This window comes from Pseudopodoces humilis, chromosome 21 (genome assembly GCF_049639895.1).
Source record: "Pseudopodoces humilis isolate 2021_Gansu_Grassland_sample_001 chromosome 21, ASM4963989v1, whole genome shotgun sequence".
In the NCBI taxonomy this organism is placed as follows: Eukaryota; Metazoa; Chordata; class Aves; order Passeriformes; family Paridae; genus Pseudopodoces; species Pseudopodoces humilis.
Genome location: NC_142220.1, coordinates 6,932,932 through 6,955,753, shown reverse-complemented (window position 1 = coordinate 6,955,753; position 22,822 = coordinate 6,932,932). Strand labels below are relative to the sequence as shown.

General features: G+C 51.3%; 2 protein-coding genes across 3 annotated transcripts; both read left to right on the top strand.

Moving 5' to 3' along the window:
- The first annotated feature begins 802 nt into the window (after positions 1 to 802).
- TRIM47 (tripartite motif containing 47) lies at positions 803 to 10,142 on the top strand. Its single transcript, XM_005526772.3, has 6 exons — positions 803 to 1,510; positions 3,172 to 3,267; positions 3,804 to 4,034; positions 4,600 to 4,795; positions 5,452 to 5,526; positions 6,629 to 10,142. The coding sequence occupies exons 1-6, from the start codon at positions 803 to 805 to the stop codon at positions 7,252 to 7,254; spliced, it is 1,932 nt and encodes a 643-aa protein (XP_005526829.2). The 3' UTR covers positions 7,255 to 10,142.
- A 1,891-nt stretch (positions 10,143 to 12,033) lies between these two features.
- Positions 12,034 to 19,839, top strand: WBP2 (WW domain binding protein 2). 2 transcript variants are annotated; one of them, XM_005526770.2, is made up of 8 exons: positions 12,034 to 12,136; positions 13,809 to 13,917; positions 14,450 to 14,585; positions 16,142 to 16,234; positions 16,452 to 16,568; positions 16,781 to 16,903; positions 18,007 to 18,083; positions 18,264 to 19,839. In XM_005526770.2, exons 1-8 carry the CDS (start codon positions 12,078 to 12,080, stop codon positions 18,315 to 18,317), a joined length of 768 nt encoding a protein of 255 aa, XP_005526827.1. In that variant the 5' UTR covers positions 12,034 to 12,077; the 3' UTR covers positions 18,318 to 19,839. The 2 variants fall into 2 exon arrangements, with proteins under 2 accessions (XP_005526827.1, XP_005526828.1); XM_005526771.3 differs by having other exon boundaries at positions 12,043 to 12,141.
- The last annotated feature ends 2,983 nt before the right edge of the window (positions 19,840 to 22,822 follow it).

Sequence of the window (22,822 nt, the reverse complement as noted above, 5' to 3'; positions counted from 1 at the left end):
TTGTCTATGTATCCTGCACAGAAAGTGTCCAGAGATCTCATGAGGCTGATCTTCACTCTAAAAGCACTTTGGTGTCTCCCATCCCTCTCTGGTGCCTGCCAGCACCCAGGACTCCAGACCCCAGAGGAAAAGTGGACAGTGGCTGAGCCAGGACTTGGGCACTGCAGCCTTTTTGGCCATGGGGGGGACAATGTAAGGTCCATGGAGGTCCACGAGGGCTGGCAGGAAAGCACCTGCACCTATACACTGGGGGGGCTCAGGACCTTCCATGTGGTCCCAGGGTGTGGAGCACCTGGGGAGCAGTGGAGCAGCAGCAGGTCCTAGAGGGGGAAGGAATGCTCAAGGGGAGCAGCAGATCCTTGGGAGGGCGATTGGAATGGGCTGGCAACAGCTTCCCCAGATGGGAGATTTGGGGAAGGTCAGCAGCTTTCCCTGGGAGCAGTAGAACGCCGGGGAGGGTCCAGATCCCAGTGGGGCAGATCCTTTAGGAAGTGGCAGACCCTGGGTGGGGAGCAGCACATCCTCAGGGTGACATCCCCCCGCAGCTGATCTCCCTGAAGGCAGCCGGGGAGAGGGACCAGATGAGAGAAGATCCCATTTGGGGTGAGACCCTTCCCAGGAGGGCGGGTGCCGGGGACCAGGTCCCGGGGCTGATGCTGTGGCTCAGTGTCCCGAGGACGCCGCAGCCCCCTTGGCACCGCGGGCAGCAGAGCGGGGAGGCGGGGCGGGCGGGCGGGGCGCGGCTGCCGCCCGCCCCCGCCGGGGCTGGGACCGGCACCGGGGCCGGTCGGGGCGTTCAGGGATGGATGCTGCGCCCGGGAGCGCCCCGCCGTCCCCCGCCGCGGCGTTGCGGCTGGCGCTGGCGGCTCCGGGGCTGCCCGAGGGTCCCCTCGGCTGCCCCATCTGCCTGGACGTGCTGCGGGACCCGGTGACGGTGCCGTGCGGACACAACTTCTGCCAGGGCTGCTTGCGGGCGCCCCCCCGGCGCCCAGCCCCCCCCGACGGCGGCGGGGCGGGCGGGGCCGCCCGCTGCCCGCTGTGCCAGGAGCCCGTCCCCGCGGCCCTGCGGCTCTGCAAGAACCGCGCCCTGTGCGAGCTCCTGCCGCTGCTGGTGGCCGCCACCGGCGGCCCGTCCCCGTCGTCCCCGGCCGCCGCGTCCCCGATGGCCCCGGGAGCCGAGGAGGAGGACGCGGCGGGGGAGGAAGGAGCGGTGGTGCTGTGCGATGTGTGCCCGCCCGGGTCCCGCCTGGCGGCCGAGCGCTCCTGCCTGGTGTGCCTGGCGTCCTTCTGCGGGGCGCACCTGGGGCCGCACCGCCGCGCCCCGGCTTTCCGCGCACACCGCCTGGTGGCCCCGCTGCGCCGGCTGGAGGAGGGGCTGTGCCCCCGCCACCTGCAGCCCCTCGACGGCTTCTGCCGCACCGAGCAGAGCTGTGTCTGCTCCCGCTGCCGCGCCCACGAGCATCGCGCCCACGACGTGGTGCCCCTCGAACAGGAGCGAGAGCACAAGCAGGTGCGTGGGGTGGGGAGGGGCGCGGAGGTCCCCCCGCGGGTGGGACACTTGTGTGCGGGTGTCGCGGGTGGCAGGACGCGTGGCATCCCTCGGAGGGGTTCGTCCCCGCGGGGAGCCCTGTCCCCGAGCGGGGGGTGTGTGCACGGGCGGGATGCCATGTGGAGCGGGTGTACTCTCACCCCTCGGGGGATTCCACCCCAGCAAATGGACAGGGTGCTGCGCCATCAGGGAACCCCTGGGATTGGGACAGGATGGGCAGATGGCGACGGCTATTGAGGCAGAGCCGCTGCCAGGTGTCCCGTGGGGAGTGTTCCCGCTGCAGAGCCGAACTCGCAATCCCGTGGCTGTAGGGCTGGGGCGAGGCTGCCTGGGACATCCCACAGCGGCCACCCCCTGGTCCTGCGGCAGCCGCCGTCTCCGTGTCGTTCCCACAGCTCCGGCAAGGCGGTGTTTCTGGCCGCGCTGGCAGCCGGCCCGGCCGCCGCTCCCGCTCCCCCAGCCTTTTGTATCCTGCCGTTTTGGCAGCGGGGCTTTTTCCATCACTCCCATTCCCAGATGTGACTGAGTCACCTCCTAAACTCACACCCACGAGCCTTCCCAGGAACCGGGGCTCCAATCGCGGCGTGGTGCTGCCTTCTGGGGCACGTCTGCCTTGAAAGTGTGGGGCCTCTGTGGGGCTGGAGGCAGATGGGAACCTGCGAGGCTCACGGTGTGGTGGCATCTCGCATAGCCTTGAGGCATTTTGAGACCTTGGGAAACTTGGTCTTTTTCAAGGAGGAGCCCAGCCCCAAGCAACAGCCCCAATCCAGCTCCCACTCCTGGCGGGCCGCTAGGACTGCAGGAAAACCCTTTTATCGGCATTATTAGTCATGAGGTACCTTAAAATAGAAAGTGTGCGTAATCCCAGCCCCGAGGAGCTGTCAGACCTCGGCAAGCGCTGCTTAATGTCGCCTGCACGACCTCTGTGAGTGCCGTCGGGCACCGCTCTGCGGGCTGGGATGGATGCACGGGGAAAGCACCTGTACCTGCTCCCCGGGCACAGGCGCTGCCAGAGCGGGGCCAGCGGGCTGAGCATCAGCGGGGAGCTGTCGTGGCTGGGGAGCGCCCTCCTGGCTCCCCAGGGAACCGTCCTCGTGATGGGCAATGGCTGAGCCAACAATAGCGTCTCCGGAAACGCCGTGTTCTGAAGGTGCTTCCTTTGCAGCCCGTGCTCCAGAGCAAAGCTTGCTTTGCTCCTGAGCAGAAACCTCCAGGGGACTCCGTGCTGAGTTTCTTAGTGCTCCAGGCCTGCCTTTCAGCTTCTTCGCCAAACCCAGGTGGATTTTTCCCAGCCCTGGGTACTCGCTAAGAGCACTCGCTTAGCTGCCATCACTGCCTGATGGGTGTGCTTTCGAATTCCTGTTTTGTTTGGTTTCCGCTGGGACCGGGGTGGGGAATGTGGAACTGGACATGACCCTTTCGTTTTCCAGCTGAGTGAGAAGGGATGTTTGCAGGTTGGATGTTGCAGGGAAGGAAAACAGGAAAACAACTGATGGTTCCCCTTGCATCCTTCACATGAAGCCTGGTAGCGAGGTCATGGTCAGAGACTGAGCTTAGGGAGAGGCTGAATGCTCCCACTGGGACTGGGGGTAAAGCTCAGTGTTTGTCCTTCGTGTCTGCAGGCCCAACAAGCCAAATTCCTCAGCGATGTGGAGAATGAGCTGGAGGAGCTGGCAGTCACCATTGCCCAGGCCAAGAAGATGGTAGAGCTCATTAAGGTGACTCTGCAATGGCTTTGCTCTGTTGGTGCAGCTCTGCTGGGCTGGGGGTGGAGGAGAAGGGGCTGTGAGATTTTGGGGTGCATGGGGTATAGAGATGGTGCTCACAAGAGCACCATGAAACAATGGTGATCCTGGTAGAGATCCCTGAGGATTCTTTCTCATCTTTGCTGACACACATGGCATCTCTGGTTGCTTTAGTTTTTAACATGGAAGAAGGAACAGGGCAAGGGCCATGCCAGGGCATCCTCTGGGTCTTGCTCCTTGTCTCCCCAGGCTCATGGGGGGTTGTCCCTTTTGGCCCTTGTGCAAACATGTCACTTTCCTGCTTGGGGACACCAAATGTGATGCAGGAGTAAGTGGCAATGCCCAGCCAGGTCCCTTGGCAGCTGTGATGGGAAGTGATCTGAGTTCTTGTGTGAAGGGGGTGATGGAGCATCAGGGGGATTCCACAGAGCTGAGAACTGGGCAGGGCACAAGGGTGGCACTCCTGCACCCTCACCTGTGGGACCTGACCCCTCTCTCCCTGCACTCAGGGTGCTGCCACGAAGGAGAGGGAAAGGGTCGAGAAGCTCTTTGCAGAGGCCTCTGAGGTGCTGGCGACCTTCCAGAAGGAAGTGACAGGATTCATCGAGGACGGGGAGCGCTCCATGCTGGGGGAGGCCGAGGCCGATCTCCGCTGGAAGGAGGAGAGACGAGCCAAGCTGGCACAGTGCAAGCAAAACCTGGAGAACGTCCCCAGCACTGACACCATCTACTTCCTCCAGGTGGGATGGAGCAAGAAGGAACTGACAGTGTTGTATTTTGGGGTTTTGTCCCATTTCCCATGGAGCTGGGGCCCAGGAACCCTGGGATGTGCAGGCTGCAGAGTCTCACTCCTGTTGGCACTCCTGTCCCCTCCCCTCTCCCAGGGGGAATGGGCAGCCAAGATTTTCCCCTCCATTGCCCCCTCTCTGTCCTGTCTGTGACTCAGGAGAGGCTGATGTGCTGCCCAGAGTGGGTACCTGGATGTGGGGGAGAGCGAGAGTTTGGGGTGCCCCACTGCCTCCTCCAGCATCCTCCCTCCCTGACAGCCCAGCAAGAGGAGACATTTCAGGGAGGAGATTCTGCTCCCTGTGAGGTGGGCATGGTCAGAATCTGGGTTTGAAAGGGAGTGAAGAGAAGGTGCCAGGAACACGTGGTCAGGAAAGTGCTCTCCTCCCTTACGTTGTCCTTGGGCCAAGTCCTGAGAGCTGCCAGATCCCAAATCCTCCAGGGCCGGGTGGGGTTGTGGAACAAGAGACAACTTTGGCTTGTTTGAAACCTCCTGAAACTCCGTCTTTTTTGGCTCAGGAATTTCAGGCCTTGAAAGTAGCCATGGAAGAAAACCTCTCTCCACCTTTGAGCTTCCAGAAAGAGCTGAACTTCACCAAGTGCACCCAAGCCGTGGGTGCCATGAAGGATGTGCTGTCCACTGCCTGCAAAAACCAGTGGAACTACTTGCAGGGGAAAGGAATTGATGGACTGAATTGCCAGGAGATGGAGGAAGGTTTGTGTTAAGTCAGCCTCCCTGCCTGGATGGTTCCCTGTCCCTTTCCCTCTTCCCTGCATAGGTGGGAGGTGGCTGCAGGCTCCGTGGCCCCTGTGAGCGCTGGCCCTTGTCTTTCCAGCCCTGGAAGCTGCTCAGCACGGCTTTCCCTGCACGTTGCACAATCCCTGTCTGGGCTTACGCCTCCTTGAGGTTTTGTGAATTTTTCCACGGAGACCAGAGACTGGAGAGGCAACAAACAGCCTGGGAGTTAGGCAGGGCCCTGTGGGAGGGGCAAGTGGCCAAAGTGGCCTCCTGTGAAAGGGGACTCTTCCTCCCAGAACAGACAATCCCCCTCACAGGGCAGGCTGTGGGCTCCCAAACATGCCAGGGTTAGAGAGCTGATGTGGCAGCTCTCTCCCATGCTATCTCATTTAACCTAAACTCTCTCTCATTTTCTTGGATGCCCATGGGAATTGCAGGCAGTTCCTTACCCGGCTGCTCACCTCCCTGGGGTGACAAAAGTGGTGTCTGTCCTTTGCTGTGCAGGGGGAGTGGGGATGCTGGCTGGGGCTGTGACAGCTGGGTGCCATCAGGGGCAGGGGACGATGCTCCAGCAGCCCCTTGCTGGTTTGGTTCCTTTGCTGATACAAACCCTTCTGTCCCTGTCTCCACAGCATTGGCCGAATCCCGATTTCCAGACAAGTCAAACAGCCCTGCCTGCCTGGAGCACCGTGATTATTTCCTGAAATGTAAGTGGGGGACTTTTGCTTTGGTGGTTGTTGCTAAGGCCCATCTTCCCTTTCCTCTCTCCTTCCCGCCTGCCCGGCGGCGCTGATCCAGCGCCTGCGGGAGCTCTGCCACCAACAGAGGAAATATTGCTTGGCTAACAGGGAAGCCTCCAGTCATAGCCTGGTTAGGTGATGTTTTCTTTCCCTTGTCTGTGGTTCTGCTGGCCCCAGGGGGGCTGCAGGCGTCCTGTGTGATTCCTGCTGCCTTCCAGCCCTTGGCAAATCGGATCATCTTTAAATTAGGTCAGAGTTTGTGCATCTGCCTTGTTTGCTTCAGGACCCTGGGCTGGTGAGGGCTGTCTGCAGCAGCAGAATGACAGGGATCATGTAGTGGTGAAGCAGAGTGGGGCAGGAGAGGCTGAAGCTGGAGGGTGCTGGGTTTGAACTCCCACACCCCACCTGTGTGTCCCCAGCCTTACAGGGGATATGGGGTCACCCACTGACATGTCCATAGGGGACAAGATCTGCCTCAGTGGCACAGAGCAGCAAAACCTGGGCTTAAGGAGGGTCTGCTGCTTTGCTGTCAGGATGGGACATGCCATGGTTCAGACTGCAGTGCAGATGATAGTGATCCATGTCCAGGGTTGTTTCCTGGAAGAACTTCCTTGGGCATGCCCTCTGTTTGGGATCCATCAGTGGATCCATGGCCCCACTTGCTGGGAGCTGCCTGTTTGTAGCTGTGGCATACCTGGCTGTTCTCTCTTCTTGGGGTCTTTCTCAACTGCATTTCTCTGTGGTTACCTGAAACATGCTTTAATGTGAGATTTTCTTACCACCAGTCTGTCAGGTGGATTCTCCAATGTCTGGTATCAAGGCTGAGCTGATAAAGCAGCTCATCTGCTCTTTCCTCTGCCCAGTTACCTGTATTCATCCTGCTTATAGGAGTATCACCTCTTTCAGCCCTTCATCCTCATTGACTGAAATTTGCCATGGGACTTAAAAGCAAAGGGGCAGAGTGATGGGAAAGGCCAGAAAGGATCATACTCATCATCAAAGGCTGGGGCAGGGAGGATTTCCTCACATTTCCCTCCACATGCTCACTACTCCCTCTTGCCCCACACAGTTGCCTTCATCATCGACCTGGACAGCGACACAGCTGACAAGTTCATCCAGCTCTTCGGCACCAAGGGGGCCAAACGGGTGCTGTGCCCCATCCCCTACCCAGAGAGCCCCACCCGCTTTATCAACTGCGAGCAGGTGCTGGGTTTGAACCTCATGAACAGGGGCAACTACTACTGGGAGGTGGAGCTGATCGACGGCTGGGTCAGCATCGGGGTCATCGCCGAGGATTTCGACCCGCGGGAGGCCTACAACCACGGCCGCCTGGGCAGGAACGACAGGTCCTGCTGCCTGCAGTGGAACGGCCAGAACTACGTGGCCTGGTTTGGTGGCTTCGAGTGTGCCATCCAGCAGCCCTTTTTCCACACCATCGGTGTCTTTCTGGAGTATTCAGAAAAGGCTTTAACCTTCTACGGAGTCAAGGACTCCAAAATGACCTGCCTGCAGCAGCTCAAGGTCTCCCCTCCTGCCAAGGGGAAGCTTGACCCGTTCCAGAACAAGATCAACCGCCAGTTTGCCTCTCTTTTCTCGTGCAGGCTGAAGCCAGCCTTTTTCCTGGAGAGTGTGGATGCCCACCTGCAGATCGGGCCACTGAAGAAGGACTGTGTGTCGGTGCTGAAGCGCCGGTGACTGCCCACGGAGAGGGGCACGGACACACGCACAAAAGTCTCTCCTGCAGGTTACTGCCACCTCTCCTTGGTAGCCCTGTCTGTCTCTGTGGCAGCCCTCCCTCCTCTCTGCACTGTTGGGGACCCAGGGCTGGATGAAGCTTCCTGATGGGCAGGGCTGGGGGCCAGGATGGGGCTGGATCCGAGTGCCAGCTGTGCCACCGAGTGAGCTTGGGCGAGTCCTGTGCTGCTCCCTGCCCTCGGCTTCCCTTTCTGGACATCAGGGACTGCGACAGCCTTTCTTGGTAAAGTGTGTGCTCAGAAGTGCCACATGGATTTGGAGCTGTGCCTTGGCCACCTGCCCAGTCCCTCTTCTTCACCTCTGCTTGCTCTGCCCCGGCAACTTGTGCAGATGCTTTGTGCCTTATCTCAGGCTCTGTTGCTGATGCTTTTTTAAGTGCTGCCTCATCGACACCTTCTGCATGCTCCCCACAAAGTGCCTTTGCTGGAGCAAGCCCTGTGTGCACCAGGTGAACCCTCAAGGCAGACGTGGTCACTTCCCTGGTGCCCCATCACTGCTGTGCCCTGGCATGGGAGAGATGGTGCTCTGGGAGAGGGATGTGGAGGAGCCTGGCTGGGTGCTGGGGTGATGCAGCTCCTCTCCTTGCACACCCATTAGTGCTGCAAATGTGAAACAAGGATCTCTGCCCAGCTGGGAAAGGGAGAAACCTCCTGCCGAGAAGCAGCACCACTGAGCTGAAAATCTACCCCTTAGCTTAGAGATTTTTAAGTGACAGAGGTGCTGTGAATATGTCCCAGAGATAAATGGTCTGGTTTAGTGTTCTAGGGACAGCTGTGAGTGTCTCAATAAAGGTGCAGCACCAGTCAGCTACTAAACGACCCTTTAGGCTCTGGGAATAACAAGTAACAATTAACAAAAACTACTCTCAAGCGAGAGAGAACACTGTTCCCTTCAGGAAAGGTGGAAACTCGAGGCTGAGAGACAGAACTGCCAGTTCACATTTCCTAAGGGAGCTTTTTCAGAAAGAAAACATAGAAATACTGCCTGTGAGGGTGGCACAGAGCAGCTCCTGTCTCAGCACAGCGTGCCTTTCCACAAGTTAATTTTTTCTGGGGTTATTTTGCTACCTACCTCCCAAAGCTTGCTTTAGAGAACTGTGGTGCTGTGTAATATACACCTGGAGAGAAAATACAGAGGGTCAGGTTCTTCAGTGGAATGAGTGAGTCAGGGATGATGCAACAACCATCAGCAGGGATAATAAACAGCCCATTTAGCTAAATATATGATTTATTTTTTTCCCCCCAAAGGATAAACTGGAAATCATAGTGCTATATTCAATTGGAGCCAAGGGAAAAATGTGAACGTGAATAAAAGGCAGGCACAAAACTGGGAGGTTTGAAGTTAAAGCCATGGTTACATCTAAAACCACATTTACATGCTGAGGCTCAAAGAGCTCCTTTACTGTGACTCCTTTTCCTGCTCTGCCAATTTCTGCTGGTGCAGAAAGAGCTGCCAGTTGTCCTGAAAATTAGGATATTTGAGTGGCTGAAGGGTCTGAACGCAGCCACTCCTTCCCTGGGGCTAGGCTGGTGAGTCAGTTTGGGAAGGGGCTGCTGGCATCTCTCTGCAAATTCCTTCTCCTCCTCCTCCTCCTCCCCTGCATGAGGTGACTCCTAAACTGCTGCAAGCAGTGGGAAAAGGAACAGTAGGGCTTCCAGACTGAAATCTTCAGCTGAAATCTTGGCCTTTCCTGGCTGGTGGGAATGCTGCCCAGACTTCTGTCCGGATGGGAATTCATTCCCTGCATCCTGAGCTCCAAACCCTCTTTGTTTAGCTGGCGCCAGCGGCCCCTACAGAGCTCAGCCCTAGCACGAGATGTCAGCAGTGACACAGAGCAGGCGTCTCTGCTGTTCTGTGCACACAGGGAGAACGTGGTGTCACCAATTCCTGATGGGATGAGAAAGGTAGAGCCGTGCCACAGCCTCTGCATGGTCACATCCTGGGAGGACGAGGAAGGGAAGGAACCTTAATCTCTGCAGGAAGAGATTTCCCATGCAGGCCCACATCTGCACCCTAAATCTCATTTATTCAGGCTAAACTCCCACAGTTTGCAGCGAGGAGTTCTGCCAGAGTAAACACAGCAGATCTGTTTGCCCTGTTTCATTTCACCATAGGCAGATTGATTGCTCCAAGGGGAAGCCCACACTGGAGCCATGCATCCTGCCCTTCTCCACTTTCCCAATGCACAGACACAAACCTCTGACCTCCTTCGGGGCTTGGGAGGCTCAGAGGGATCCTCTCTTTCCACCCTGTCACCTGTGGGAGCAGCTCAAGAGGCTGCTGGGGTGTCTGGGCAGGGTGTGTGGTTGTGCTGCTGCTGTGGGTGGATTCATGGATGCAGCTCCACATCTGGGGGGTCCCTTTGGATGCGCCACAGCTGGGAAGTGCTGCCCAACCCTCTCTTTCCTGCTGCTTGCTTTTATCCTGGTAGGGAGTGCTAAAACCCCTCCTGGTTTAGGGATGATTTACAATAGGAGCAATCCCCTCAGGAGCTGGGTCAGGAGCTTGCTCTGTGCTGCCAGTAATTTGGGCTGTAAACTGGAACAATCAGGGAGTGTGCACTGCGCCAGCTCTGGATCCCCGATTCTGCTGTAAACAAAGGGTTAAATGCAGGGTGAGATGAGTGGAGATGGATCGATAGCACTTGGCAATTTAAACAGCCTTTCCTTGTTCCCTTGGGTTATTTCTGCTGTCACAGAGTGTTCCTATTTTTAATTAGGATTTTTTAAATACAGTAGGGTGTTTTACAGTGCGTGAAAAAACTGTAACAGAATAATATAATGGTGTTAGAGACTATGATTTGACCATTAAATATGATACAGTCATTGCCCTCGGTTGTCTTTCTTTTAAATACCAAGCCATTTGGGTTGTCCCATATCTTATGTTTATTTTTCTGTGTCCTGTACAACTGGCATAAAAGAACACAGATTTTTATTTTCCAAATGTGTCCATGGGAATTCTGCCACACATTTTTGTTGCAAAAGGAGCAGAAGAACCTTAAAATCCAATAGTAATTGTCAGTCCTGGGCAATTGAAAACAATGAATTGTCTCAGTTCTCTCTTCTATGCCTGTCCTCATCCTACAAATAAAAAAGATTATCAGATTACATATTTTTTCCTTAGTGTTTTCAAGTTTTAATTTCCAAGGTTTTCTGTGTGATGACGAGGTCTAGAGCTTCACACACACACTGGCAATTACAGTAGCATCTTTTTTAAGGGAAGACTGCTTTTCTTAATCCCAAATGTCAACTGAAGTTAGGATAAAAAGGTTATTTGGTGAGCCTTAGTTCATGCGAAGTGCCAATGCTCCATCTGGGTGTTTCAGTGGAAGCTGAGTGGATTCTGCTCCTGACTTTAATAGGAGAAGAATCAGAACTGTTTGTTATGACTGTTTCTTAAAAGGGAAACTTACTGCTTATTGGAAAAGCGGATATGAAAAGCACAAACTTGTTCTTTTCCTGCCAAGAAACCGTACAGATTATGTCATTGCATTTATTTAAATCTGGTTTCCATTATGTCGTTTTTCTGCTTTCCCCCCCAGCCTCATCTGGTTCTCAGGCACTCACACAGGACTGGGCTGCAAATCCAGGGAATAGCTTAGATCCATCTAAAAAGACATAATAGAGACATAATATATGCTCTTATTTGTATATTACTGATATACAGCTGTCAGTTATTGATCTGAGGGAGCCCTTCAAACAGCGATTCATTTTGCAGGGTTCCTATTTTTAATGAAGTTATGCAATCATTATATTTTTTTTTTAATTCCTCCTACTTGCACACCTGGAGGCAAGAGTTTAGACCCCTCCTGCAGATCTGCAGATGTCACAGCTGTTTTCTTGCTCCCATATTCCTGACACACAGATGCGGTCCTGGCTTATTTACAGCTCAACCAGTTAGTCCTTCTAGTTTAACACACATCAGAATAAAGGGGTAATTTTTTGGATGTGCTTGATTCCATCACTGAAAGCAGCCAATAACAGGATCAAAAATCTGTTTGCAAGTGTGCGAAGCAGGAAACGCACATCAAGTGGGAATTTAAAGACCCATTGGAAATGGAAGAAGAAGAATAGGACAACGCCCCAAATCTTCCGTGTTGTCTCTTATTCACTAATATAGCTTAAACCCTAAACTCTATCTTTCTCACCCAGTGACTTAATATAATTCTATCTAATTTACACACTCACATTCTCAGTTTCTCTACTTAGTTCTTGAAGTTTTCTCCAGGGTTTTAAGTTAAACTCAATGCTCTCTTGAGAGTCAGAGCCTGTCAGCACAGATAAGAGAATATCTCCTGTGCCTCCGACTCCAACATGAAGCATCTTTGCTGTTTAAGGGGCTGAATCTCATTGCATGTGAAGAACCGCCAGCTATCCGGGATTATTTTTATTTTACTCCACCGAACAGCTGTATTAGAGAGAGAGAGGATGCCAGGCCCTGAGGCGGGGAAAGGGGGGCTTCATGGCGGCCGGCCTACAATTCCCAGCATGCATCGCGTGGCTGACACGGAGGGTGCTAATACCGAGCATGGACGGACTACAGCTCCCGGAATACAGCGCGCGGGCAAACGGCACGGTGCGAAGGTGGCGTAAGGTGCACTACAACTCCCAGCAAGCCCCGCGCGGAGAAATTGAAGTGACACATTCCATTGATGGCGGTGACTACAACTCCCAGCATGCCTCTAGGTCCCATTGACGGCAGCTGCTTTTTCCCGCGCAGGCGCAGAACGGGGTCGATGCTGTGAGGAGGAGGAGGAGGCGGCGATGGCGCTCAACAAGAACCACTCGGAGGGCGGCGGCGTCATCGTTAACAACAGCGAGAAGTGAGGTGCTATCCCCTTCTCCCCTCCTCCGGCCTCGGGAGCCGGGAGCCAGCGGCGAGTTGCCTTCTCCCCCCGCCCTCCTCCTGCTTTCCCCCTCAGGGGGAGCGGTTGTGTGGGTCATGGGGGGGCGTGCTGAGGGGGCGAGGCGGGTAAAGGGGGTGGTTTAACACTCTCGGTGCCGGCGTTGCTTGTCCTCCCCTCATGTCCCTACGGTTTAGGGGCTGTAAATATCCCCCTGCCTGTGCCGGGGGAGCTCTGCTGGGCTTCAGCCGCGGGCCTTGCCCTCCTCCTCCACCGTTTCCCTCAGCATCCAGCCTGTCCCTCAGCCTGCTGCTGTCCCCAGCCTCTCCCCCGAAGGCTCAGGAAGGGCTGTCAGAGCTCAGCTCCCGCCCAGGTGATCTGGCCTGGAGCCAGGCCTCCTCCCTCGGGATGCTGCACCTGCCTCGTGCCTCAGCTCAAAGGCTGCCCGCTGTGGTTTGCCAGGTTCCTGGAGCACAGCTCCCTTTCTGTGTGTGCGGGAGGGAGCAACAGTGTTGGAAAAAGGTGCTGGGACATAACCATGGAAACGGCAAGCCTGCACAGAGCTGCCTCTGTGTGTGCATGGCAAAGGGCTGTCCGCACCCGCTGCCTGCCAGCGTGGTTCTGACGTGGCAGTCATCTGCTTCGGGGACAAAGGAGTGCTTCTTCCTCCAGCGCCTCTTTCCACGGGGCCACTTAAACATTGCTGTAGGAATTCTGTGCCTGACTTCCACTTGGGACGTGGCATTTCTTAGACGGCTCTAGTAGGATCAGTTCAGGTAGTTAAATTTGCATTCCCTGAGAGAACTGCATCAGCTGAAGGTGTTGCTGTTCCCAGCTGTCAGCCTGACTTGCGTCAGGGCCTGCCTGTCCCTGGGTTGATCCAGCTGAAACGATGCAGCCTGAACAGAGCTGGTCCTACTGCCCTTCCCCAACTGTTCCTAGAGGGACAGGTATTTACTGGCAAATGACTGAGGATGGAAACACGTCAGCTGCCAAAGATAGAGGTGGTGGAGATTTCTGCAGCTTTAGGGATTAGAGTCCCTGATGTGATGCTGTAATGTCAGTACAAGTTACCTGCTGTGTCCATGCAAAGGTTTTAATCAGGTCAGTTTGTAATTGAGAATTAAGGAATCAGTGCAGGCAACATGAGTTAATGAAGTCTTGTGGCAAGGAAGGGGAGTTCCTCTGGATCACATTTTTGTGTCAGAGGTGCTTGAGCTGTGGTGAGACCTTCAACAGCCATGTTGCATAAGCCAGCCTGAGCAGTTTCTTCTCCTGCAGTCCTTCCTCTGTCATGTCACTTGGGGACAATTGAATTAGGGAACTGATCCAGCAGAAATGCAGAACAATTTCAAACAAACCAAAACAAGTCTTGAGATTTTGATCAGCTCAGTTGACCGGGTTTGCTGCCTGGTTGTGCAGACAGCAGCAGCAGCTGTGTCAGCACACTGGGAAGGGAACAAGCAGTCAGTGCTACTTCAGTTGCTGCTGCCAACAACAACAACAAAAAAAAGGCAAACCGGAACTGAGTTTGCTCAGCATCTCCATCAATGCTGAGGTTACAGGTGGTTTTGGTAGGTCAGCAAACTTCTGTGCGTGCTGCACTTCTGCCTCGAGCTGTAACTCCTGTCTCTTCTGTCGCCATTTGCAGTGTTTTGATGACCTATGACCATGTAGAAATCACCTTCAGTGATCTGGAGCCGATGCCAGAGGCCTTCAAGGGGACCAAGAAAGGCAGTGTTTTCCTGACTCCCTACCGGGTGAGTGGTGAAAGGCTTTATCTCCTCTAAGGAGATAACAGCCCTGGACTCTGTATTTAAATGTCCTCTGCATGAAAGTCAGGATAATCTACTCCTGCTTCAAGTGTGGCTCATCCTCTCCCTCTGGGAAGTATTATGAGTCATGGCATATCCCATCTATTTGTCAATAAATAATAAATCTGATTAGTTCTTGTACAGGCAGCTGTTTAGTCCATCAGGCATCTTCAAACTGGAAATTAGCAGTGGTCTGGAAATGCTGAATGCAACAGCACAGCTACTAAATCATAGCTGTGTGGAGTAGCAGGTTCTCTGGAATCTGGGAGGAGCATTAGCTGAGCAAGGGACTTCCTGGAAGGCTTTACTGCCTTGAGGATTTGGTTTACCCTTGTGGCTGTTGTGTGTAGCTTTTAGCTTGTGGAACTGGTGATTTGGGAGGGGGTTTCAGTCCATGGAGGAGTCTGTTCATAAAATAAATCAGGGCTGCATTTCCTGTTGGTTTTGAATAGCTGTTGTAATGTTATTTTCTTTCCAGGTTATCTTTGTGTCGAAGGGGAAGGATGCTATGCAGTCATTTGTGATGCCCTTTTATTTGCTGAAGGATTGTGAGATTAAGCAGCCAGTGTTTGGAGCAAATTACATCAAGGGCACAGTGAAAGCAGAGGCAGGAGGTAGGTATTGCATAGTGTATGTCCTGTGTCACAGTTCAGCTGCTCAATTCATAGCAAAATCCTGGCTAACCAAACCTTGACACTGTCCAAATGGGTTTTCACACTCCTGCAAAAACGTGTTTCTTACATTGGCAGCTAAAAATATTCCCCTTACCATCTCCCTGCTCAGTTACAATGAGCAGATGTGCTCTGCAACCCATCCCATTCCTGCCCTCTGCAAAATAGAAAGTTCAGTCAAACAAGTGATCTCAGCAAATAAACATCAGAGTGAAATCAGCAAGAATGAGGATGTAATTTTTCTTTGGTCACTTGGGATCACCTATCCCACCTGCATCCAGGTTCTCCTGTGCCAAAAGCTCAGATCCTTTCTGGCTCTGGGTTCAGGTGCAGATCCCCAGAGCACTTTCTCCATTGTGTTTCTTGTGCAGCTCAAGGACAGGTGTGCTATTGCTGTAGTGCATCCTGGCAGTGAAAACAGCACTTGGAAAGAAATAGACTGTCTTGAAATCAGGGAATTTAAGGAACTGTTTCACTTTAAACTCAATGAGAAGGCTGTGGCAGACATTTTCAAGAATAATTTTGGTTTTGACTGGTTTTTTTTTTACCAAAGGCACAGAGTTCAGCAAACTTTCATCCTCAGCTTGATTCAGTCTAGTAGTTACGGCACAGAAATCACAGCACAGGGTGTAAGAGCCTTCAGCTGGAGTTCTGAAATCAGCATTGTAGCTTCTGCATGGGAGCTTAGTGGGACCATCCAGCATGAGAGGCAGCCTGAGCATTAACAACAGTAACAACTGTGTGAAAGGCAAAAGGCTTTAGCTAAATCTTTGTTAATTTTTCCCAGAGGCCATCTCCTTTAATGATGATGTTGTGTTAAAAGCCATGAGAGTCTGGTTTAGCTTAAAAGGCTCTTTAATCTACTTGTTTCTGTTTCAGCACAGCTTCTGCTTTGATGCTTTTTTTGGGACTCTGGTCTGTGCTTATTTTTCTTTTTTATACTGTAATGTGAGATTTGTTGTTTAATTATTATTTATTCTGACTTGAAATATCTTCCATGGGCTCTATTGGATTTATGTGGACCATGTTTTTCATTAAGCTCTTTGCTTTGTTGGGTACTCAGACTCCCAAACTAATTTGGCGATGGCAGTTAGGTGTAGTTGCAAAGGCTTTTTAGCAAACAGCATTAACAAAATCCCTGTCTTCTGCACTAATCTTATCCAAAGCAAGAGTAAATCCAGGACTCCTGATAGCTTGGCCTGTGACAGCTACTGTGGCAACAGCCACAACACCAGAAATCTTTTGAAGCTCTCCCTCGTGGAGGTTTCTGCTTCAGGTGTCTCTTGACCTGACAATACCCCAATGTGAATTTTTCTGATGATACCATAATTCTGCCACTTCCTCTGCTTGCTGGTTTTTTGTTTTTTTTTTTTTTTAATTTGAATTTTTGGGATAAGCTTTTTAAAGCTCTCTAAAGAATTATATAAAGAACAGCATGCAACCTAAATAGCACGGAAATGGCTTCTCCTTGCCCCTCAGTGCTGTCTTTCCTCCCTCAGGTGGCTGGGAAGGATCTGCCACATTCAAGATGACGTTTTCAGCTGGGGGCGCAATTGAATTTGGGCAGCGGATGCTGCAGGTGGCATCACAAGGTATGGAGGTCTGGGGGTGACTGCCAGAGTTCTGTGGTTTCAGGAGCCCTTGTCTGAAGCTTGCTTTAAAAAATACTTCTTTCACATCCAACAAGCAGCAGATTTATTGGGATGACACTTGTTTTTCTCATAAGGACTGTCAAAGTTTGTTGGAGTTCTTGGCCTGCATTTGAGACAGGCTTGATGTTCTGATAAGGTCTTGTCTTTGCTTTTCCAGTCTCCAGAGGTGAAATCCCCAGTGGAGCTTATGGCTATTCCTACATGCCAAATGGATCCTATGCTTTTGCACCACCTGCAGCTAACGGGGGCTATCCATACCCACCTCCTCCTCCAGGTAACCCTGGGAACTGAGGCTGGGGTTTGTTCCAGCGAGTAAGAGTTAAAATAGGCAAAAATGGAAAGAACCACAGATTTTACACAGTGTTTTAATGATGACTTGTGTAGCTTTTGTTCCTGAGTTTAATTACGTTTACCTTGACTGCTTTTTGTTGATAACTCCACCCAGAGGAGTTAAGTCTCTTGCTGTGTGATCTCCTTTCCTGACAGACTTTTATCCTGGTCCTCCTGCGGCAGATGGAAACATGGGCTACATGCAGCTTCCACCCCCACCATACCCAGGGCCCATGGAGCCCCACGTCAGTGGCCCAGACCTGCCCTCCACTCCTGCAGGTACGTGCGTGTCCAGGTGAATGAATTCAAAATGGTTTTGTTAGGAATGAAACAGACTTTTTCCTTTTGGGGAACTTTGAAGCTCCACTTAGTTTGAAGTTGAAATTTGTTTAGAAAAGGGATTAGGGAGCTCCCCTAATCTCCAGCCTTGTATATCCAGCTCAGTCTGGAGTCCAGCCCAATTCTCTTCAGGGAAGACACCATTAATGGGCATTTTACAGATAGATTTACTCTTCTTTTGACAGAAAAAATACAGTTTGTGATTCTCCTGTTGTGATAATCTTGCCCTAATGGATAAATAAATGGAAACTGATGGTGAAGTGTGTTTGTGGTCCATTTTAGTTCACAACTCTGGCTTTGGTGGTATTTGTTCCCCTTCCCCTGTTTCACTCTTAATGTGATTGTTTTTGCTGAAACAATATGAAACAGAGGAAGAGATGATGGAAAGGAGTTGGGGAAATATCAGCCTCATTTTTCACTCGTTTGGGATTTATTAAAATGAAAAAAGAGCTATTGTGGTTGGGCACAGTCATAGATCTCTTGCAGATAAGAATATTTGTTTGGATAAGGATTTAACTTTTCTCTTTGGTTTGAATAAGTAACCATTCATCTTTTGAACTATTATTTGGAAGGTGGCACTGTGCCAGAGGGTTGTACAAGATTTCTGTGTTCTGCAGAAATGGAGGATCTGGATTATCCTCATAAATTACCATCTTTAATACATGAATTCCCTGAGCTGCTATAAACTTGTGCTGATTTTTGTTTTGCCTGTTGATTTCACTCCCAGGAAGCATGGTTTGTTCACTGCTTTTTTATAAAGGATATTGTCTGTATTTGGGCAAGGCAGCAGCAAGCATTTATTTATGGCTGACATGCAAGTCCCAGGTGACATTTCCAAACTCCATCTTCCTCTGTTTCACTGGGAATTGACAATTCTGTGGTAACTGGAAGAGATAATGCTCAATTGTTTGTTGTAGCTATTTTGCAACTTGAGCCCTGCTCATAGGGTGCTCTGTTAGTAACTCTTGATGGCCAGGAGTCCTTGTTTTATTGTAAATAGTTCTCTGTGTGTCCCTATCCTGTCACTTCTCTCCCTGTGACAGCTGAAGCCAAGGCTGCTGAAGCTGCTGCCAGTGCTTACTACAGCCCAGGCAACCCCCACAACGTCTACATGCCCACGGTGAGTCCCTGTTGCTCTGGGCTGGCAGGGGAGCCCAAGTGTGTGTCTGCCAGATCCTCTCTCAGTGGCACAGCAAAGCTGCTCTGAATTGATGTTGGTGTCTTGGGTTTTTTGGGGGATTTGAGTTTACTGTTTTATTCTTAGCCATGCACTGATGTCCTTTTGTCATCTTTATTGCAGGACCAGCCACCCCCTCCTCCATACTTCCCACCAGAGGACAAGAAAAACCAATAAGCTGACACAGAACTTCTCCACGACTCATTGCTTTCTTTTTTTCCATTTTGGCAGAATTCTGGGGCACAATCCATAGCACTGAGGAGTAGAGCCTTCCCCCAAGGCACACTGCTTTCAGGGGCTCTAGGAGTAGGTCTGTGCAGAGCAAGGGGAGGGATTTTGACAGCCTGGGTCACCTGTGGAGCTCTGAGGGTTTGCTGTCCTGCAGCATTCCCTCCTCCCTGTGCACAGCATTGCTACACCTGGGGGTTCTCTTCATCTGTGACTGCTTCCCTTAGCTCTGTTTCTTTTGATACTTAAATTATACTGCTTTAGAGTCAGCATCCTCAAAACTGCTAATGAACATGATCATGACTTGGAAACAAGGCTCTTGGGGGTGGGAGGTGTCCTGAGTTTTCCCTTAGTGTGCATCCAAGAGCACCTCTGGACACTGGGATGCCTCTGGTTATTCTTTTTAATCCAGAGTGTCACATCCAACTCTTTGCTCTTGAGAAAGGACTCAAAGGCAACCTTTGGGATCTGGAAGGAAATACACACCTATGACATTTTTCAGATGTATATTCAACTTTCTTGGGTTTCTTTTTGTTTTTAGTCTAAGTCATTCCTGACAATCATAGCAAATAATCTGGTAGCCCTTCAAGTTTCCCTGCTGCTCACCATGTATGACAGTACTGACCAACTTCTCTTCCTTAGACATGCTGCTCCTCACAGGGTTCTCCAGTAGCATCTGACCAGTTTAGATCCCATGGGAACACTGATGTTTCTGCAGTCTCTATTTTCCAGATAGATGAGTTCACTAAGTCCTGAACATTCTCCTCATAGTCTATAATGCACTTTTGTTTTTCCTTTGTTGTAACACAAGTTACACTTTTTGGCCAGTGAAGCATTTTCCTGCTGTGATTTACCTGGTGAATTAACACCTAATGGGCAGAAAGCAGTTGCTTTATTTCTGTCCTGGAAGCACTTGAGAGAATATGCAAAACATTGGAATAAGCTGTAAGGTACAAAGTGTTGTTTATTGCTGTTTGTGTTCCTGGTCCAGCTGTGAATTCCCAGTCACCCAAACACAGACTCCTCATAGCATTGACTCCTTGGTTTCACTAGCAACAACTCCAGTGCAGAACCTCTGCAGGACTGATGAGAACCTGGGCTGTGAAACTTTTGCATTGTACAAAGCTTTGCACAAGTCACACTTCACTTCTGACAGCTGTGAGAGAAAATCCTTCCCAGCAAAGTGTGACAAGATCCTGTGCTAGGGAACTGCTGAGACTTGCTGCATGCAGCCTGCTTGGAGAGAAAAAAGGTCCACCTCTTGTTTTCTTCTTCTTTGAGTTTAGCTATTAATGAAATTGCTACTGTTTGTGCACTGACTTTTCTAAAATTGCTACTGCAGTGATGTAAAGAAATGGTTATTTAAAAAAAATATTTATTTTGAAAGCGTTTGATTAATATATTAATGTGAAACTTTTGAATGCAGATTTGTTTTGCCAAGACTGTGAAGTAAAGAGAAATCAGCTCAAAACTTGGGGTGTTTGGTGTGTGTGAGTGGGCAAACTTCTGATGAGTTGGTGGCTTTGGATGCAGAGATCCAAAATCACTTGGATTTTATATTTTATTAGTAGAAGCAAAATCAGTTGGCTCTTCACTGGTGACATCAGTTCTTGATTTGTCTCAGGTGACTTTGGGAATGAAAATGTTAAAATGTTTCAGCAAACTCCCATCTCACAGTTCCTGTTGGAAGCTGGTGCAGCAGCTGCTTTACCCAGTTGTTTCACCCAGGTTGTTTTTCCAGACCAGTTGTCCTCATAAAAGTTACAACCTGTTACTATTTTACTTTGCAAGAACTAGCTCAGCAATGCAGCATAATTAATGCATCTAAAATATGTCTAATTAGAGGCAAGCCACAGTTTTACCCTTTTTATCCTAAGTGTGCCGAGGTGCCTGGATGGTTGTGCCCAGTCAGGTCGGAGCTGTCTCAGGTGTGTTCCCCCTGTGCTCCTGTCCCTGGAAAAGCCGGGAGTTGTGCTCCAGCAGCAGTGCCAGAGCTGTTCCTCCCTTGGCAGGGCAGGACAGGAGTGTTCCACACGGGATCATGTCCTGCTCAGTCCCCCTGGCTCACACTCACACCTGTCAAACAGGACAGAAGCTGCTCTCCAGGTATCATCCAAACCTCGCTTGGTTTCATTCTCTTCCCAGCAGCTGCTGTGGGTGCCTTCATTCTCTTGAATTCCCTGACCAGCCAGCAGAGACATCTTCCAGATTCTGCTCATTTTTAGATCCCTTTTTCCTCTCACATCCTCCCACATGGCTGTTTGACTGCCTTTTAAGCCTGGCTGAGCCACTTGGGTTTGTTTTCTGTAGAAGAGGTGGCTGATGGAGGGAAGCATTGAGATAAAATTTTGAGGTCCAGTAGGAGCTGAATAAATCCTGATTTGTAAATTAAATGACTTCAAATCAAGGTTTCCTCAGTCACATCTGTCCAACTCTAAGATGGTGCTGAAACTTCTCTGTTCTGGCTCATTCCCAGTTGCCATCTACTCTGAGACAGAATCCTAGAAAACATAGATTGCACGAACTTTCCAGAGCTCTTGCCCAGCCCCTCTCCCTGTGCAGCTCTTAGGCCAACAATGAGAACAATCCATGGTTCTTTCAAAACCTTTCCTCAACTAAGTGTGCTTGAGAGAGAAATATTTGGATATCTGCTCCCATGGGAACTCAGCTCCATGCTTTGAGCTGAGTCACTTCCCTTAGAGTGGAGAAGTGGCAAGACTTCCAGAGACACCATAAGGTTTCTGTCTGGCAAAAGGGAAATACACTCAAAGGATGAGTCAGGCTGGAATAAATGAAATATTCCTTAGCACGGGTGAATGGGCTAAATCTGGAGTTGGAGCTGTGGGCTTCCCAGCGTGGTTTGAGGCAGAATGTTCCCATTCCCCCAGACTGGAGCTGGGCACGGTCTGTGGGGAGGGGAGGAGGAGCAAGCCAAAAAAAAAAGAGATTGGACGTGGTCTCGTGTGTTTGGAGTGTGCTGGTGGGGAGTGAAGCACATTTTGGCAATGCTGAAAGTGTGGGGCCGGCTGGGTACACAGCCAGCAAGGGTCGGGCAGGTATTGTGCCGAGTGGAGCAGCACGATTTGGGAATCCAGATCTTTGGGTGCTGCTGAGAATCCCTGCCAGAACCCCCAAATTTGCCTTTGCTACTCACACTCCCTGCCACCCCCGATGGAAACCGGGAACTGTTCTCTGCTTGGGAAGGGGCTCAGGGAGGGTGGGAGGCTCACCAGTCCTGCTGCCCATGCAGAAGGTTTTAAACATTAAATCAGGGAAGCGCAATTTGAAGTCTGCTGCTGCTCTGGAAACGGGGTGGGAGTAGGGCAGGAAGAAATTTTGTGCATTGACACGTCTCCAGGTCTGGTCCCTGCCTCAATGATTAACTGGCTGTGCAGCAGCAGGCTGCCATGTGACAGCCAGATTGGTACCATTAAACTCCAATATTTGTATGGTGTTATAGTACTGAAGGAAAAGTGGAGGCATAGGGAACAATTAGTGTTGGATCCTTTGGCAGAGGCAGGTTTTTCCATCACCACCTACAGTTCTGTCTCTTTGATGTGACTTGGGCTCTTCACTTGAGAAGTCTTTCCCTGCCCCTGATGCTGGGAAATGCGGCTGCTTCCCTTCTCTGGGGAGTGTGGGGTAACAGTATTTCCAAAGTGCTTTGAGATCTTGTGCAAAGAAGTGTTGCTGCAGGAACCGCAGGTGTTGCTGACAGATTTCCTACTGTCAGCCCTGAAATCCTGGTGCTATCCCTGGAGGCTGAGGAAGGTGTTAGTCCTTAGGGATTAAGGATCCTTACCCTGGAAGGATTGTCCCATCTTGTGTGTGCTTGCCTAGGGTTGCCTTCAGACACAGAATGAAACAGAATCCTCCTCTTCCTCCACACCATTTTGCCCAGGTTTTACCTCAAGTGCTCCAGCTTCATGCATTATTTTTTTTCTGGCTGGGGGGATGCACTAAGCAGTTGTAGGGGTTGGGGTTAAGCCCACCTGGCCAGCACTTCCCTGTCCTGTGTGTGCCTTCCTTTGGAGATCACAGGGACTTCCAAATGATGCCTTAAGTTTTAGCTTCCATATTTTCCAGATTCTGTACTGCATTGGTGTATAACTCTGAACTTCATATAAAGTGTTAGCAAGTTCAACTCACAGTTTAGTCAGACAAAACAGACCTCTGTTCTAGGTAGCCTCCCAAGGCATCACCACCACTCTCAGAGCTGTGGATGGTCAAACTGCCTCTGCCACATGATGGACACTGTGATTTCTCAGCTCTGCCTCACAGCGCTGTCTCCCTTTGCAAGCAACTGCTGGAAGTGACAGGAGTTGTGTGGTGGAGTTTGGATCCAGCTGCTCCTGGAGCATCCAGGAGCCCTGCCCGCCCTTGCCAGTGAGCAGCTCCTGTCGCATCACAAGCACCACCACCTGTAAAGAGTTGCCAGGGGTGTGTTGGAGTGA

Excerpts from the sequence above, each read along its gene's own strand:
- TRIM47 (XM_005526772.3), top strand. The coding sequence starts at position 803 with ATGGATGCTGCGCCCGGGAGCGCCCCGCCGTCCCCCGCCGCGGCGTTG. Across the intron at positions 4,796-5,451 it reads TTGCCAGGAGATGGAGGAAG|CATTGGCCGAATCCCGATTT; the intron begins GTTTGTGTTAAG and ends CTGTCTCCACAG. Across the intron at positions 5,527-6,628 it reads CCGTGATTATTTCCTGAAAT|TTGCCTTCATCATCGACCTG; the intron begins GTAAGTGGGGGA and ends TGCCCCACACAG.
- WBP2 (XM_005526770.2), top strand. The coding sequence starts at position 12,078 with ATGGCGCTCAACAAGAACCACTCGGAGGGCGGCGGCGTCATCGTTAAC. Across the intron at positions 12,137-13,808 it reads ATCGTTAACAACAGCGAGAA|TGTTTTGATGACCTATGACC; the intron begins GTGAGGTGCTAT and ends CGCCATTTGCAG. Across the intron at positions 13,918-14,449 it reads TTTTCCTGACTCCCTACCGG|GTTATCTTTGTGTCGAAGGG; the intron begins GTGAGTGGTGAA and ends TTTTCTTTCCAG.